This window comes from Cervus elaphus, chromosome 11 (genome assembly GCF_910594005.1).
Source record: "Cervus elaphus chromosome 11, mCerEla1.1, whole genome shotgun sequence".
In the NCBI taxonomy this organism is placed as follows: domain Eukaryota; kingdom Metazoa; phylum Chordata; class Mammalia; order Artiodactyla; family Cervidae; genus Cervus; species Cervus elaphus.
In genome coordinates this window covers 96,275,934-96,295,078 of record NC_057825.1, presented here as the reverse complement: position 1 = coordinate 96,295,078, position 19,145 = coordinate 96,275,934, and the positions used below count along the sequence as shown (strand labels likewise).

At 47.0% G+C, this 19,145-nt stretch overlaps 1 protein-coding gene across 1 annotated transcript in view; it reads right to left on the bottom strand.

Moving 5' to 3' along the window:
- Positions 1-19,145, bottom strand: part of RFX8 (regulatory factor X8) — a 51,209-nt gene that overhangs the window by 22,747 nt on the left and 9,317 nt on the right. The window contains exons 3-4 of the mRNA XM_043917723.1: positions 3,084-3,194; positions 2,008-2,061 (exon numbers count right to left, since the gene is read on the bottom strand). Coding sequence (XP_043773658.1) covers positions 2,008-2,061; positions 3,084-3,194 — 165 coding nt within the window. The remainder of the gene's footprint in view (positions 1-2,007; positions 2,062-3,083; positions 3,195-19,145) is intronic.

Here is a 19,145-nt window from a genome sequence, read left to right as displayed (position 1 = left end):
CAGCAAAGGGACTCAGCCACGTACACATGTGTCCATTCTTCCCCGAGCCTAAGGAGCCTTCTTTAAAGACTTCTGTTGAGGAGCAAAATGGCAGGGTCCTTTCTTTATTTCCTCCCATGTGGACCTGGTGGCCCATCCGAGCTGTCAGCTCAGGAAGACTCCAGCCTTCTGAGATTTCTGCAGCTCAGATATCCTGAGCCAACACAGTCCCACCCCAGGTCCTCCACGCACCCCAGACTTGTAAGCTGTTTCTTCTGTGTAGGTTGTGAGCGCTGACCCGGAGTACCTGATTTGAAAATCTCTTCTAGAGAAGACATCTCCAAAGAGACTCAGGTATTTAATGAGACAGCCAAGAACGCTGAGCAGGGTGGAGTAATCCTTGGACCCCCAGGCTGGAGGCTTCTGGGGCTCATGGGTCTGGATGAGACAGCACTGTCTCAGCCCACCCCTCGCCCCACCTCCCACGTTCCGAGTCATCCGTCCCGATTCGCCTGCTACAGAAATATTTCTCTGATTTGTCCCTCTTTCTCTCTGGTGTCATTGTCACTGTTCCCGACCCAGCCCTCCTTCCTTGTCACCTGGACTGTGGCAGAGCCTCCTCCCCACCCTCGGCTCCCATAATATGGCATCTGATGTCACTGCCAACCCACCATCTTCTCAATAAGTCAGAGTTTCCCAAGGGGCCGTGAGATAATAAATCCGGTCCCAGCAACCTTCCTGTGCTGTGATGCCTGTGACCACCCTCTGCCTCTGCCTACACCATGCGGTCCTCAGGGAATCCTTCTTCTCCCCCATTTAGCATCTGCTGGACTTCTGCTTTTCTATGAGACTCACCAACAACATGGCCTCTTCCGGGGAAACTTCTCCAGGCGTCTCTGTTTTTCTTCCCTTGGAAGTCCAGAACAGTCCAATCACACTGTGTTCTAGAACGTTCCATACTGTATCACACTCATTGGCTTACACTGTTCCTTTCAGTACCAGACTATCAGCTTCTCAAGCCTCCAGGGGAATACCCTCTTTGTTCTGGAAACGGTGCTGGTCACAGGGTAAGAATTCAGTTAGTACTTGATGAAGCATTGTAGACAAGGAGTGGATTGGATATTCAACTTGGGGAGTGTTTATAACATGGTGTTAATAGGCCAGGGGTCACTCTGAAGACAGTCTGGTCCCTCCCTCAGGCCAGTGCTTTCTACAAAGCAAGAAATGACTTCAAGCTGAGTAAACATTATCTCGCAAAGCGGAAGTGCTTAGAACACTGAATCTTCAGAAGACTCTTCATTTAAATGTGTACTTCTCTGGATTTTCATTTTATATGGTAAAAGACAGGATTCAGAATGGTTAAAGGATTTCTTCATGCCTTTCACGGCCAATTCTAGAATACAATCCACTCTTGATGATTCCCATGTGTCAGAGCACCCTGCTTCGAACTGCTTCTAGTGCATTAGCATGTATCAATAACAGCTCTGAAAACCATCACTGAGAATCCCAGGGTAAATAAATTTGTTGTTGTTCAGTCGCTAAATTGTGCCCAACTCTTTGGGAACCCATGGGCTGTAGCCCACCAGGCTCCTCTGTCCATGGGATTTCCCAGGCAAAAATACTGGAGTGGGTTGCCATTTCCTCTTCCAGGGGATCTTCCCGACCCAGGAATAGAACCCATGTTTCCTGCACCTCCTGCATTGGCAGGCAGATTCTTTACCACTGAGCCATCAGTACTTTATTTCAGATCAGCTGGAATTAGGATCTAAAAATAGCTGAGTTTATATTTAAAGTGTAAAATTATCCATATGGGCACCTTGGAAAATTTCCAGATGATTAAACTGAATAAAAATATCACCTTCAAGAGCTTACTGACTATAAAACAGCTGCATTCTAAGCACTTTAGTGCGATGAATTCCTAGTCCACATCCCTTGAGGGGTCTTTTCAAGCCGAAAGGTTAAGAACAAGTCATAAATGCTTGCGTTTTGTAGATAAAACCCTACCCTCTCGAGTTCTTGGTTTCTCACATGTTGCAAAATGTCTTGACAGCAGTTGCAGTATTCATCAGCAAGAAAGGCCACCTAGGAGAATAAAGAGAGTCATTTCAGCTTGCAGCCCACTTCTAGAATTACCTGCTTCTCACAGACCTTGCCGAAGCCCTAGGGTGTGTCAGTCGCTCAGCTGTCTCCGACTCTTTGCAACCCCATGGACTGTAGGCCACCAGGCTCCTCTGTCCATGGAATTCTCCAGGCAAGAATACTGGAGTGGGTTGCCATGTTCTTCTCCAGAGGATCTTCCTGACCCCAGGATTGAACCCAGGTCTCCTGCATTGCCGGCCCTACAATAATACTATCTGGCTGTGACATCAGCCAAACTCTTTCCTGGGGCTGTGTGTTTTTACTGAGAGTTACGTGAAGTGGTACCCCACTCCAGTATTCTTGCCTGGAGAGTCCCATGGACAGAGGAGCCTGGTGGGGTACAGTCCATGAGGTCACAAGAGTCGGACACGACTGAGTGACATTTTCATTTCATGTGGAGTAATGAATAACTTCAACTAAAATTGAAGTCACTTCATTTTTGATGCCATAACTCATTTATTTCCGGGTCTGTACCACCCACTCTGAAGACTACCGATCTTTGCCACCTTTCCCTCTAAAGCCCAATTTCCCCTTCCACATGCCCCCAGACCCAGTTGCTAAAAAATGCACAGACCTGTTTCTTGCTCTGTGATGGGGACCCTCATTCTAGAATGTGACATGATCCCAGGGGGAGTCTTTCTATAGCGCGTGAGGAAAAGCCCTGAATTTCCTGACCATCACCCAGCCCGAGAGGGAATGACAGTCCTCACGGGCCTGGCAGAAGGCAAATCTTACTCCATCTTGTACAACTGTGACCACTGGCAGACTAAGAAGCCATTTACTGCTCTAGGCAGCCAAGGCACGGAGCATTAGTCTTCCTGATGTGTGCAAACTTACCATTAAAAAACAATTTTTCCCCCACACTGCAGTATGTGCAACTTCCCAACCAGGGATCAAATTCATGTCCCCTGCAGTGGAAGCACAGAATCTCAACCACTAGACCACCAGGGAAGTCCCAAGCCTACCATTTGATAGGAGTATTTCTTTGCCAGTTCCTGCTCCCAGAATGGACATCTCCTGAATTCAGACAAAGGGGATCCAATGGGTTCTGTCTTGATCGGTGAATGATTGTCACCCTAAAACCATTTTCACACGGATTATTTCTTTAAGTCAGATAATAATTATTCATTGCTACTATAGGTTAATATTTTATCCACACCCCTGGGCAGTTTTCTTGATTCCAGCAACTATTCCCTCTTATTTCATTGCAAATGATACTAACCTTCCTCTATAAGGCTATACTCTCTAGTCATCAGGGAGTAATTAGGATTTAATATTTCACATATTTAATATTTCAAGGTGGCTATGCATTACAAATGCTGTATGCGTGTGTGCATGCTAAGTCGCTTAAGTAGTGTCCAACTGCCTGGGACCCTATGGACTGTAGTCCACCAGGCTCTTCTGTCCATGGGGTTCTCCAGGCAAGAACACTGGAGCGGGTTGCCGTGCCCTCCTGCAGGGGACCTTCCTGACCCAGGGATCAAACCCATGCCTGTCTCTTGCACGGACAGGTGGGTTCTTCACTAGTGCCACCTGGGAAGCCCACAAATGCTGTGTAGTAACAAACGATAAAAAGACGACCTATGAAAAATCCGGTGCCATAAACACATTCTGCAATGCTTGTCTACGTGGTTGTCCACCCTTGAACTAAAACCATCTCCTGTCTGGGTCACCGTCCCTGGACTACAGAAATGGTCAGCCATATATAAAAATCTCAGGGCCGAACGAACCAGGGAAGTAAGGGGCACTGACTTTCCTTTAGAAGAATAGATTACAGAATGTAAAACATTTTCATTAAGGATGGAAAAAGGCAACATGGCAAAAAGTGAATTCAATATTCCTGCCTTGTGTCAGCCACACTGCTGTTTTTACCTCCCCACCCTACTCCTACCCCCGGAACAAGGGGAGGCATTTTTGCTCCTGATTTGCATGAAGGACTGTATTGAAATGATTTCTTCAGGATTTCCCTGACGTCTTTTGAATAATTTCCATTTTAATAGAGTAGGTGAGAGCATTCCTGGGAAGTTGGAAGTTGAGCCCCACAGCCTGCCCTGTTGGACTGCACCTGGGTCAGGGGAGTCCCCTTCATCCTCTCCAACCTAATGGCCTGCTCTGGGTCAGCTTCAGGGTCAGGATATCCTCCTTGGCTTTCTCAGTTCTGCACTCTGCCGCGCCCATTGAGAACAGCCACGGGCTTCCTCCTCACCAGATGCTCCCTCATTATCAGCCAGCATCATTTTGAGGATCAGGGGGTGAGTGGCTAAGGGCTGCCCATAATAACGTTATACACAGGAAAACAATTGCATCTAATTCAACAATTACTGAATATTTCAGGGTCTATCATAGCAAATCTATTTTATTCAACACTCACTGCTCCTTCTTCTTGGAGAATGCGGTTATAATTAGTAGACTTTTCAAAGGCAACAATGTCTCCACTGTGACATAACAGATAAGAGAGAAATAATTTTAGTTAGACCCTTATTTCTGAGCTCAGGCATAAACCTTTTGCAGTGAGGTTATTTGTATGGGGGGAATACCGTCCATAGGGTTGCAAAGAATCGACTGAGCACACAGCACACACACACACCTTTGATTTCTAAACCCTCCTCCAAGTTTCTCTCCACAACTGCTGATTATCACCTGCTTAAAGTTTTTGTTTTTAAATTCATTTGTATAACTATGACAACCACGTATTTATTTTTTTAAAGTTTATTCCCTTCATAAAAATAAATGAAAAAAAAAAGTTTATTCCCTTCAGAAGCAAGAATATGATGTCCTCATGGGTAGAACTTGCTCTGGTGAGAAAAGAAAAATCATCATGCCAATGAAGTCTTCTATTTCCTGATTTGGGGCTTTGAAAATGATCAGCTCAGAAATGATAACATTCTCTGAGTCAATGGATGGGGCAGGGCACTTTCACAGAACAAGGAAACTGAGAAGGAATAATATGTAAGGTCCATGTCCCCGCACTGCGTGGGTTCACATGTCATATTGGAGAAAAGATTCTCTACGTCATGGAGAACAGATTCAGTTCTGTGTATGTGGTATGAGGTAGCAGGCCAACACTCTGCTTCTGCTTCTGGACTCAAGTGCACGGTCTTCAAGGCAGGGATGGCCTGGGATGGGTGGTAGTTAGAAGGAAGTGGAGGAAAACGGCTTTCATCCTTCATCCCCTCCAAGCCTCTCTAAAGTCCCAGGAGCTCTCCCTTGACCTTAGGTTTGGGTCAGTCCATTCTCCAGCAGTCATGTATGGCTGTGAGAATTGGATCATAAAGAAGGCTGAGCACTGGAGAACTGATGCTTTCGAACTGTGGTGCTGGAGAAGACTCTTGAGAGTCCCTTGGACAGCAAAGAGATCAAGCCAGTCCATCCTAAAGGAAATCAACCCTGAATATTCATTGGAAGGACTGATACTGAAGCCGAAGCTTCAATACTTTGGCCACCTGCGGCAAAGAGCTAACTCACCGGCAGGAGGAGGGGGGCCACAGAGGATGAGATGGTTGGATGGCATCACCGACTCAATGGACATGAATTTGAGCAAACTCCAGGAGATACTGAAGGACAGGGAAGCCTGGTGAGCTACAGTCTATGGGGTTGCAAGGAGTCAGATACGACTTAGTGACTGAACAACAACAAAAAAGATGCCAAATCACCACAGCAGAAAGCCAGGGCGCAGGAGTTACCTGGAGGTGAGTCGGCTGGGAGAGGTCACTTGGCTTCCTTGCGGGCTGTCCCCTTGGCCCCTGCCACACAGGCAGGGCCCAGGCGGTTAAGATTTAACTGCTGGGGGACAGGCAAGGGCCAGCTGGGGAAGGAGGTGGCAGCTAACTCCACAACAGAACGGGCATCCTTGGCTGCTCTTCCTTCTGTCACTTGAGCTCTGAGAGCCTCAATTTTACACCAGATGAAGGAGAAGGATGGGGTAGGTTCCATCCTTTAGTTGGGAAGATCCCCTGGAGAAGGGAATGGCAACCCACTCCAGCATTCTTGCCTGGAGAATTCCATGGATAGAGCAGCATGGCAGGCTATGGTCCATGGGGTTGTAAAGAGCTGGATACCAACCAGCGTGTAAACAATAACAATCTCCCACCACTAAAAGAACTTTTCCAACCCCCAGAGCCTGTAACCTTCGCTCAGAGTCTCCAGGGCATGCATGAAGGTTAGCGGATTCTCCCAGCCTCACAAAGGGGGTCAGAGGAAGGTCAGGGTCCGTTCTGGGTCCTGCAGACTGTCTGCTTCACTTAGCACAGTGTAGACGCATGAAAAACACATTTCACTTTAATTAGCTTTTACAATCAATTTGGCTAAAAAGGGTCCAGTGTAAAGAGGGCTGGGACATGATTATATGCCACACGACTCAGCCTTTTTATTTTTCCTTTTCCCATAAAATCTCAAGTGTTGTGTTAGCTTAATACACTTTCTGGCATGTAGCTTTCTTCTAGCCTAACTACAATTTGCATCCACATTCTCAGGTTCTGACATCATTTGTCATTAATCTAGACTTTCATTTGAATCATTTTGGCATCATCATTTGCCCCTGCAAATCATCCTAACAGCAGTGAAACAACAATGTGAAGCAATTGCACAGGTAAGAAGATAAAAATGTAATAAAACCGAATTCACGTCCCAGACTTGTTCGGCCTCAGACAGCGGAGGGAAGGTGTTTTCATCTTCTCATCGTTGAAGGACTTCATTTCCATTTTTACTCAAAGAACATGAATCAACGACTCTGTTTTTGGTTAGGAGTGTGTGTTAGTTACTCATTCGGGTCTGACTGAGGACCAGGCTCCTCAGTCCATGGGATTTTCCAGGCAAGAATCCTGGACTGGGTTGCCATTTCCTCCTCCAGGGGATCTTCCTGACCCAGGGAATGAACCTGGGTAAGACACCCTTAACTTGGTTTTTAAATTTTAGGCCATGCCGTGCGGCATGTGGGGTCTCAGTTCCCCAACCAGGAACTGAACTTGTGCCCCCTGCATTGGGAGCTCAGAGTCTTAACCACTGGACTACCAGGGAAGTCTCTCAACTTGATATATTTTTTTCCCCACTTTATTTTTTTTTATCAACTTGATACTTTTATATCTCAAGTTAAATAGTCAATGTATGTATTCATATCACAGTAGGTCTTATGATTGCAAAAAGCTCTATTTAATATAATTTTGATTACACATACAATGACACTAATGACTAAAATATACTGAGCATTTACCCATTGCTAAGGGCCTTATTAACTCCCCCTTACTCCTCACAACAATCCATTAGGTAGTGGATAATAATTCATTATTTTCCCCAGTTATGTACAGGAAACAAGAAGCAACTCACAGAGCCAGAAATCCAGCTCTGACTTCACATCTTAATCACTATTACCTCTTCCACTCTTCCTGTCTTTTAAGACAGGGGTCCCCCAACTTCCAGGAGCTAATGCTGAATGACCTGAGGTGGAACTGATGCAGTAATAATAGAAATAAAGTGCACGGGAAATGTAGTGCACTTGAACCATCTCGGAACCATCCCCCACCCGTGGTCCGTGGAAAAACTGTCTTCCATGAAACTGGTCCCTGGTACCAAAAAGGTTGGGGACCACTGCTGTAAGACACACGTATGTGTGATATAAGTGATGTACACAAGGAGGGCAAAGGAAGATGCGAGGGTTTTGAAACAAAGTGGAAAAGAAGAACTGTCTTTTTAAAAATTCTACTTTATGTTGGAGTATAGCTGATTAACAATGTTGTGTTAGTTTCAAGTATACAGCAAAGTGATTCAGATATATATATACATATATATATACATATACATGTGTCTGCTGTTTTTCAAATTCTTTTCCCATTTAGCTTATTACAGAATGTTGGGCAGAGTTCCCTGTGCTATACAGTGGTCCTTGCTGGTTATGTGTTTTATTTTATATTGGCGCAGAGTTGATTAACAATGCTGTGTTAGTTTCGGGTGTGTAGCCAAGTGATTCAGTTACACACATACACGTATCTATTCTTTTCCATTCTTTTCCCATTTAGGAAGAACAGCCTTCTTTTTTAAACTGGATTGGCTGAGTGTGGCTAAGTGGTGTGGATTCCTCATTTTCTGTGCTGGGGGCTGTTGCTTTTACATTGCTTAAGTCTATTCCCATTAGATTTTTATGAGCAACTTAACTGCAAAATGATGATCTAACGGGACACCTTTGAAACTGCTGAAAGTCTAAGTCGTTCACAAGGGAAAACAGCAACCGGAAGCCAGGCCTCCTCAGCAGACGGCACGCTGCCTTGTCTGGGCGTCTGGGCTGGAGAGGAGGATGTGAGGGGTGCTTTGAACAGGTGAGATGTTTTGGGAGCTTCACCTGCTTTCAAACCTCCCCCCAGCAAGGGTGCAGTCCAGGGCGGGATCTTCCACACCTATGTTTTGAGAGCTGCTAGACAACAGCCAGGTAATGCCTATGTTTTTAAAAAAAAAAAAACCTTAACAAGTTCTAACCAGCCTTGCAAAGCACGGGGTGGACATGGCCCAAGTGCGGGTTGCAACTTGGACCCCTGATTATACCTGAGAAGGAGGCCGCCCGGGACTCGGCAGAGCTCTGCTGTGTGGGGAGGGCTGGCCCCAGGAGGGTTCACCTCCTGCAGGTGCTGGGGCACGTGGGCTCCACGGGAAAGGCTCCATGGGAGTCACCGTGATGTTCTGGGTCTGCGGTGCCCACAATCGCTTGGCTGACGGCTCCCTTGAACGCACCCTCCCAGGGTGATGAATGTGAGAGATAAACCCAAGCCCTCTGCTCCCTTGGGCACCACCAGCCAGCCATGGACCCAAGGACCTGGGTTCTGCAGGCTGCCGGGCAGCCCCCTGAGCGCATGAACTGGCAGAGGAACAAAGGCTCAGAGAACAAAGGCAGGCGCAACTCAGGAAGGCCCAGTGTTAGAAGCTTCTTACAGGCTTTTAATATGCTAAGTTGGAAAAGCTGAGTGAGTGAGTGAGTGTGTGTGTGTGTGTTTGTGGGTGTGCACGCGTGTGGACTGAGGACAGATGAGGGCAAGGGCTAGTTTTCATATGTCCTGAGAGAAACCTGGGCCTCCGTCCCACTAATCTCAGAAGTCACAATAGACAGACCAGGGACTCATCTATTTGGAAAATGACAAAGTTTTCCTTGTGACATGTCAGCCAGGAATGTTGCTTACGAGGTGGAGAATAAACATGTTAAGCAGAGCCGGTCCTCTAGATGTGACAACCACTCACACGCTCTCTCTCCATTTCCCTCCCCTTCCCCTGACGATAACAGAGCATTTTGTACTTTGGCCTCCATTCTCCAAGAATTTCTAGGTCAGCGCTTAGACCCTGGTCCAGGGCTCAGTCCAGCTGCCAGCTAAACAAGACTGGGATCTGGGGAGGTCTGTTCCCTGTATAGAGATGTTACCCTGGAGAGGGGAGCAGGGCAGGGAGTACCCTGGAGTTGGGAAAGGACTCCTTCGCATCTGGCACACGCTGCATATTTATAGTCATTTTCCTTAAAAAAAAAAAAAAGCCTCAAGCTGCTCGTTGGTTTTGCAAATCAAGTCTTGGTCTCTTCTTGGAAACGCTGCCTCAGCAGTTTTCAGTGGGATCCACCACAACACGGTCGTCCACCCCCTGCCCGCCCCTCCCTCACCTCCGGGGAAAACAAACGCTGTTTTGACACCGGGACTCCCGGTCTGCTTGCTCCTGGACCCCCTGTGAGGAGTCCGGTGAAAGAGGTCCCTGGCTAGGGATCCTGTCCTCCTGCTAAGCCGCTGGCATGGGGGAGAGGGAGGGGTGGATGGTGGCAGAGAGCTGACGGTAGAATTTCTCCTCTGAAGGGGCTCGGAGGGACAATATGGGGAGACAGGGAGGAGACAGGGGCTTATCTCAAGACTAAACTGATTTTAATTAGATCACCTGCTTTTTCTGCAGTGCCTGGTGGTGGCAGTGATGAGAAAGCAAAAAAACCCCAGAGTCCCTTAAGGGACTCCGGCCGGCCACCAGCCTGGCTCCCAGCCAAATCTCTATGCTGATGCTCTCATCCGTGGTTTCCATTTCTTTCCTTAACATGAGGTCCAGAAAAAAAAAAAAAAAAAAAAGATGCCCTTGAAAAATCCAGATGCCTCTTCCTTCCTGAGGCAAATATTAGCAGGAAAGTGTAAATCAGACCTCAGTTGGCTGCACCCTCAGAGAAGCGCCTGGCTCACTGGAGCTGTCACTCTGGGGTACAAGGAAGATGCTGGTCTGTGGTTGGCTGGGGGATCCCCTCCGGGTTCTGAATGCTAGCGAGCTCTTAACAGCGGGACCTGAGGGTGTGCCCTGGGCGGACATAGCAACCTGCCCGAGGGGCAGCCTACTTCCAGGTGTGCAAGGATAGAGGGGCAGGTGCTTGGTTAGGGCACCGTGCGAACACCTGTGCTACCTGTCCAACCCCCCGCCCCCCACACCGGCCCCTCAACACACACACACACAGCACGCGTGCGTGCACACACACACACAGAGGCCAGAGTGAGGAGGGCTCTGAGACTCAGGGACATTCCAGACCCTAACTGCCGATGGGGGAATGGATGTCAGCAGGAGACGTCGGCAGGGTAAGACTCGCCACTCCCTAGGACCTGTCATCACATGTTTTCCTGGACTGAAGGGTCAGGCCTGATGCATGATTTGTAATGTAGGTAGCAGTAGTAAGAAATCATTCAGGGTACCACGCAGAGCTCCCTGCTGACAGCAGGCCCCAGCTATCTATTTCACACACGGTAGTATATACATGTCAATTCTACTCTCTCAATTCACCCCACCATCCCCTCCCCTGCTGTGTCCACATGTCTGTTCTGTATGTCTGTGTCTCTACTCCTGCCCTGCAAACAGGTTCATCACCACCATTTTTCTAGATTCCACATATATGCGTTAATATACGATATTTGTTTTTCTTTTTCTGACTTACTCCACTCTGTGATGACCTAGAGGGGTGCAGATGGGGCGAGGGGAAAGGAGGGAGGTCCAAGAGGGAGGGGATGTATGAATACTTATGGCTGACTCATTTCATTGTACAGCAGAACCTAACACAACATTATAAGGTAATTATGCTCCAAACAAAAATAAAACAATCATTCAGAGAGCTCAATTTTACCCCCGGCCTGATCGCCCCCAGTGGTGACATCCTGCCAAACTCTAGTACAATATCACAACCTGGGTTTTGACACTGATACAAACTCACTGATCTTACTCGGATTTCCCAAGTTTTACTTAAACTCATTTCTGCATGTGGGCATGTAGCTCGCCTATGGAAATGCTTGCACCCAACACCACGGATGAGACGCAGTGCGTGTGCTCCATCACAAGGTGACCAGGGCTCTGCCCTGAAACCCCACCCCGCTCCCTCAGCCCGATGTCCCTGACTCCCGGCAAGGAGGAAGCTGTCGTCCAATTAGGAAATTTTGTCTTTTCACAAATACCACATGAGATCACTTATTTGTGGAACCTGAAATATGACACAAAGAAACTACTCTACAAGACACGAACAGGGACACAGACATAGAGAACAGATGAGGTAGTCAAAGGCAAGTGGGGTCGGGGAAGCATGGATTTGGGAGTGTGGGATTAGCAGATGCAAACTATTATATAGGATGGATAAAGAAGGTCCTACTGTAGAACACAGGGAGCTGTATTCAATATTCTGTGATAAACCACAGTGGAAAAGAATATGAAAGAGAATAATACATGTGTGTGTGTAACTGAATCATTGCTCTACACTTGAAAACTAACACAACATTGTAAATCAACTACCCTTCAAACAGAAAAGAAAAAAAAACTTTGTCATTTCAATATGTTTTATAAATGAAATCACACAGCATGGAACCCTTTGAGATGGTTTTCTCCACTCTGTAATTCCCTGGGGATTCATCCAAGCGGTTGGATTGATAGTTGGATTGAGAGAGACGGTATGACGTCTTGCAAGGACGGGATGATGGGAGCCAAGACAGACACGCATTTGATGTCCCCAGAGCAAAGCCAGCATGGCTGAAACCAAGGCTGTGCATTAGGGAGAAACTGGCAACGTGCATAAGTGCCTACAGAAGGAGCTGGGGACGGACACCAGTCTGGGAAGAGCGGGCTGTAGGCTCTACGCAGGAGGTAAGAGCAAGCTCCTGAGATTTCTGAGCAAGAAAGAGAAAAACTGAAGAACGGGGGGCAGGTTAGTCTCATGGCTGTGTTCAGATAGTGGTGAGGTGAAGAGAGGGAGTTTATACAGGACCCATGCAAATAATCTTGATGTAAGATGATGAGGACATACAGGAAATAACTAACCAGAAATAGCCATCAGGAGACCCAGAAGGGGGGACAATTAACAGGACTTGTGACCCGAGGGAGTCAGGGAGGGCTTTGGGGTGACCCTCTACATAGGTTCCATCTCTTGGGATCATAGATGGAAATGAGGACGTCAAGAGGCTGAGGTGACGGGAGGGAGAGAATTAAGTTAAATTTCTCCACCTTCAGTGGGAGGTACCAGTGGGTCCTCTGGATGGAAACATCCAGGAGACGGCCAAACAGAACATCTCCAGGGGTGGGTGAGATGAGGAGCAGGAGAAGTGATTCAGAAGGAGGACTCGTCCATGGAGGGAGCGGTAGGTGAAAGACAGAAAAGAATGCGGTGCCCTGTGGCCAACGTGTACGAAAAACATCATTAATGATGAAGCTTCGGGTCTCTGGGAGATGCCTGCCCTGGTGGGGAGGGGAGAGGTCAGGAGACCAAGAAGGGCTCATTCTAGGGAAGGGACTGGATGACGCAGAGTCCTGAGGGCTAAAGGAAATTTCAAGAAGGACGTGGCCAATTCTGTCAAACGTGACAGAGGAGAAGAACAAAGACAGTGCAAAATGGCCCTGGCTGTTGAGATGATGGTGAAAATGAACCGTAACTGAGGAAGTGAAGGCGGTAGACATTTCTCTGGCAGATGACATTGGCAGAGATTGGCGCTGCCCATGTCAGGGGCATGCTGATGTGATGGGCACGTTTCCAGCCTTAAGAAGGATGACTGGCACAACAGCCAAACAGCCAGTTTGAGTCAACTCAAGTACAAATGGTCCTAATACGAATCAGGCTGTGACCTATGACCGAAATACCTAAGTGACAGTTACTAACCTGGGACACCTTTTTTCACCCAGAAGGTAGCAATATTGGGCATAGAAGAAAGAACTTCTCTTGATACAGATTCCGTCGTAATGATACCTGAAAAATAAACATGGTCTTAAACACCATCTTAATAAAGCATCTTAAAGATGGTGTCCAACCACTAAGTGGGCTTTAGAGAAGAGACAGGACAGACTAGCCAAGGAAGACTTAGAGCTGTCCTCTGGGTTTCATCACTGACCCCATTTATCAAGGAAAAGCTAATCAGCCATTCAGCCTGCCCGGGCTCTGGTAGGTGGACCATTTCATACTATCTCACACGCACCGGATTTGAAACAAGCTCACGTATGTCCTCCTCTGCTTTCCCGACTTATGACACTTGAATCTGAGAGATGACACAGGGAAAGCCTCCTGTTGTCTCTGCCATCGACCTTCTCAAAGAAATGCAGACCAACGCCAGTGTTCCCTCTGCTGAATGGAGTCAGGTTCTCAAACCCCCAGAAGGAAGTTTGGTTCTTCCTCTGCTAAGCCCAGGAAAGGCAGCAGCTTGTATGGGCTCATGGCAGCCCAACAAAACTTTTTTTCAAATTAACTATTGCCCAATGCTTAACTTGGCAAACACTTCCCAAGCCTTCAACTCCTTCATGGGTGGCAAGCCCTTCCCTTAATTTGGCTTCTGTCCCTTCTTAGTGATTTCTTGCTCTCACTGATTTCTCCTGATTTTTCTTGATTTAAAACAAACAACAAGTAACAATGACAACTGAGTGATAATTATAACAGGATGCACCCGATAATGCTGGAATTTCCTTTTGTGTTAAAAATATCACCTGGGTACCTTAGTCTCGAATATAATTCAAATATGCGAATTAGATGGAACACTTAGCAATTTTAGTTCAAAGAGTAATTAAAATAGTTTTATTGTTCTAGGGATATCATTACTTAACTATCAGACATTTACATGTCTAAACACTGAGAGTGTTGAAACAGAAAAATACACTGTGACTTTTGTACTTGAACACAATCTCTTGAGATGGTAGAGACTCAAATTCGGTTCTGGCATCACCTGAATTGTATCAGGCACCGGGAATTTAATCTAATTATGGGAATTCTTTGGGAAGAGTTGATATTTATAGTTTGTTTAGTTTTGCACTTTTTGGTCATCCATTTTGTGATTTTTCAGGATGTATGTTTTTAACATTTAGAATAAAACCCAAATGATCAACCTACCTGGCACTGCCTCTCGTTCCCAGCCTCCGGGTGCCAAGATCAGGGAAAACCAAGCGTACGAGCTAAAAGAATAAGTTAGACTTGAAGTTGCAATTTGAAAATTTAGAAATAGAACTTTCAGCTTCATCTCTTGCCATGTTTAAACTGTATTCCCTCTTTTCTAATCATCAAGAAAATATAAATAAATGAAATTTGGAATAACCAGACAAGTATAAAGAAGGAAACACACCACTCCAAGGAAACCACCACGTAAACCCCAATGCAGCTCACGCCTGACTTTTTCCCAAAGCCTCACTGTGCAAGTGGTTTCTGCAAGTCTACACTGGAAACACAGGCATCATCACAATTCCCGTGTTAACAGCCCTGCTTCCCACTTTCTTCCTCTACCTTGTACTGTAAACATTTCCCCTTGTCATTAAAAATCCTCTAAAAACAGGGAATTACGAACACTGCAGAACAGTCCATCATGCTAGTTACCTTTTTCCAATGTGATTGGCATTTTCATTTTAAAGTTTATTCATTTACTTTTCATTTGAAAGATTTTGCTAGCAAATGTTACAAAATATTAAATGAGAGCTATTTCTGACTCAATGTTTCCTCCCCCCATCATTTATTTATTTTTGGCCATGCCAAGTGACTTGTGGAATCTTAGTTTTCTGACCAGGGATCAAACCTGCATTGGGAGGGCAGAGTCCTAACCACTGCACCACCAGGGAAGTCCCCATCCCCACTATCTTTAAAAAAAAAAATTATTTATTTTTAATTGAAAGATGCTTGCTTTACAGCATTCTGTTGGTTTCTGTGAAACATCAGCATGAATCAGCCCTCAGTATACGTATGTCTCCTTCCTCCTGAGCCTCCCTCCCACCTCCCTCCCTACCCACTATCTTTCTCATGTACATTCTGTTAGCACTGATATGATATCTATGACCAATTACATTTTTTAAAAACCAGAAGTCTGTTCTGTCTAAAGGTCCGTGACAAACATAGTATCCAAGTGCATGACTGTTAAAAAGGGAAATCCCGTATCCTGGTAAAATTACAAAACGACAGAGCAGGAAGGCAGGATGTTCCAGGCGGCCATGTGATGATTTCATCCATATTCTCTATGTCTCTGGGTCTGCCTCCCTCTCTCTTTTATTCTCAGCTTCCAAGTGGGAGGATTGGCGTGTCATGAAACATTTCTCCTGCCTGCCTCAGACCCTACCTCTTCCTACGGGAAGGCTTCCTCACTTTCCCCCGCCCACGCCAGACCAGGTGTGGAGGCTCAGAAAGGGAGGGGAGGGCAGGTCTGGAACATTATTTTTTTCCATAGTTACTTTACATATATTTTAATTGGAGTATAATTGCTTTAGGTCTGGCACAATTAACACCAAAGTCATGAGGCCAAATCAAGGAAGAAGAACCTAAACTGACACGAAACACAAGTGACAGGAGAGAGCTCCTCAGAGCCTCAGGGCTTCCCTCCCTCACAGCTGCCTCAGACCCACCCTCACTCCGAGCTCCCTCAGACCCTCTCTTCCTCAGAGCTAACTCAGAGCAGCAAACCTCCAGAGCTCCCTCACCCTCGCACCCTTTTCCACTCAGAGCTCCCGAGGACCCTTCCTCACTCAGCGCTCCCTCAGACCCACCATCACTCAGCGCTCCCTTGGAGCCTCTTCATCACAGCTCCCTCAGAGCTTCCCTCACTCAGAGCTGCCTCAAAAACACCCCTCATCAAGAGATCCTATAGAGTCTCTCTCTTTCACAGCTCCCTCAGACCCTCAGACCCGCTGTCCCTCAGCGCTCCCTCAGGGCCTCTCTTCACCACAGCTCCCTTGGACCACCAGACCCTCCCTCACCCCAGCTCCCCCAGAGCCGTGCTCCCCCAGACTCTCCCTCCCCCAGCCCTCCCTCCCTCAGAGCCTTGCTCGCTCAGGGCTCCTTCAGGCCTTATCTTGCTCACAGCTCCCTCAGAGCCTCTCCCCCTCGGGGCTCCCTCAGATCACCCCTCAACCTGTGAAGAGTGGGTAGGATGGGGTGGTCCAATCACCTCAGACCCTGGGGAAGAAGACTCAAGAATTAGCGTCAAGGACTGATGTTGAGGCCCCTGCGTTCAATGTCTGGCTTGGGCACAGGACTCCAAGTCAACGAGAGACAGCTGGCCAGTGGCCTTGGGGGCAGGCTGAGGCGTGTGGTCGCTGCCCTGGCTCCAACACACCTGCAGCCTGTTCAAGACAACTATGGCTGAGAAGCTTCCACAGCCAGACGCTGGCCACAAGTGATAAAGAACTGACAGGTAGGGGACATCCCGGGCAGTCCTGTGGTTAAGAGTTTGCCTTCCAATGCAGAGGGTGCGGGTTTGATTCCTGGTCAGGAAGCTAAGATCCCACATGCTTCACTGCCAAAAAACCAAAACATGTAACAGAAGCACTAGTGTAACAAGTTCAATATAAACTTAAAAAAAAAAAAAAAAGGTCCTCATTAAAAAAAAGAGCTGACAGGTGAGAGGCCCCAGATTCTGCCTAGCAAGGACCCAGGATGGGCAGTCAGGCTTTGGAATGAGTCATTCACTAAAGCCAGGGATGCATTCTAGAATATTCTCAAGGGTTGCCCTGCAGAAGCCACCAGGGGAACCAGGAGACAAGGGTCTGCTTAGCCCCCAAATGTGAAGATGTGTGGTAGAAATTTTCCATCCACTTTTACTTCTCCCAAAACCCAGAGAGGTGGCGGGAGAGGGGAGGGAGGAAAAGGAGGTCCCCATTCCTAGTAGTCTGCTCATGAGAAGCCTTGCTGGAGGATTGGGGAAACCATTCCACTTTAACCTCAGCTCAGAGTGTGGATGTCACATGGGGCTGGACCTTGTTAGACAGGTACCCTCTGGCAAACTAGCATGACAACGGGGCTTTGTATTGCCCAAGGATTTCTAGGGAGGTCAGGCTCCATCTCTGGACAATGAGGCCATGGCCAACATTTGCCTTCTTTAGTACATGTTTCTCAAATCTCCACATTTTCTATTAAGGGAATGTATTATTTCATAATCAGAAAAGCATCAGGAAATGTTACTTCAAAAAAAAGGAAGTCAGCGTTTGGGAAGTTTCCTCATCCACGTAAGCCTGTTACTTGCACTGGGAGTGAGATGACCCGTCATGTACCCGGGACTGTGGAGCAGAGCGAGAAACACCCCAACATCTGCACAGGAACTTATGTGGAACCTGGAATCAATTCCATTCCCAGGGGAGGAGGCAGGAAGTGAGAAGTGGGTATTTTGTTGTTTCTCTTGTAAACAAGCTTTGGGATCACATCCTTTTCCCCTTCCTCTCCCTTCTTTGAGTCACATATTCAGCAACTCAGAGTCCCTTTCCAAGACCAGCACCACCGAACTGGCTCATTCTCTGGGCAAATTCCCAACAGGAACTGAAAGCCAGGACCCCAGTGTCTTGGGGGATGGATTTGAAGGGAAGTCGGAAGATCAAAAACGCTGGACAAATGCCCTCCATCACATACCAGAGGCTCTTTTTTACACTTCCTTCAGAACACTGCAGTGGGACCACCCTGGAGGAAAAATGACTGAGAAGAAAATCGAAGACAGGTTTTGAACAGGAGCCTTAGGTTTCTTAAAAAAGGAGGCAGGGATGATCCAGAGCCCAAATGTGTCAAGCTCAAGTCACCCCACTCCCATCTGATAAGGCTGCCAGATAAGGAAAATACTGTAGTGCCAGGATGCCCAGACTCAAAAGCCTTAGAGGAAACGTCCCAGTGTGTTGAGTGAGGAAAGGGCAAAATGTGGGCTGAGTGATAAGACAGCTGGGGAGTTCCTGGTGGGTTGGAAAACCTCACCCAGAGACATCCAGGGAGCTCCAGAGCCTAACACCTCGTTCGTGCCCACATCACTTTTGATTTATCGAGGGAGGGATATGTGTGAGCTTCAGCAGCTGACACGGCTGGATGACTCTGAGTCTAGAAGATTCAGCAGGTCAGAACTAAGAAGCTACAGCTTGGAATAAGGAAGCAACCACTCTTGGGTTCCAACACCCATCTGCATGGACAACAATCGGATAACAAGGACAAAATATTTATCTGGAGTGTTTTACAGTTTACAAAACAGTTTTGGGAGGCCTGTGCCCAGTCTCTCAGTGTTGTCCGACTCTTTTGTGACCCCCAGGACTGTAGCCCACCAGGCTTCTCTGTCCATGAGATTTCCCAGCAAGAATACTGGAGTGGGTTGCCATTTCCTACTCCAGGGGATCTTCCCAACCCAGGAATTGAACCCGCATCTCCTGTGTCTCCTGCATTGGCAGGTGGATTCTTCATCACTGAGCCACCTTACTTCTAATTCGTGTGGAAAAAAAATAGTGAAGGGTTACTTTTGCTGACCACAAGCTTTAAACCAACATAATGGCAGGGAAGGATAAAAAGGTTAGTACCCAAAAAAGTAAAAAAAAACAGCATAAAAATAAAAGCTTCATCCTGAGCCCTCCTGAGACAGAGTTGTACCCTTGGGGAACCTATCTTTGAAGAGAAACACCAATACATTGAAGTCATAATGAAACAAATGGGCAGGGAAGTTAAAAGTTGGGAGCCAAGAATATTCAGTGGAGAAGTGAATATCAGTGCTTTGGAAACATCACTGGAATTCACAGAATTGCCCGTGGGAGCCCAGTGGGAGCCATCATTTCAGAAAATGATGTCAAAGAACCCATCAGCTTGCAAATTC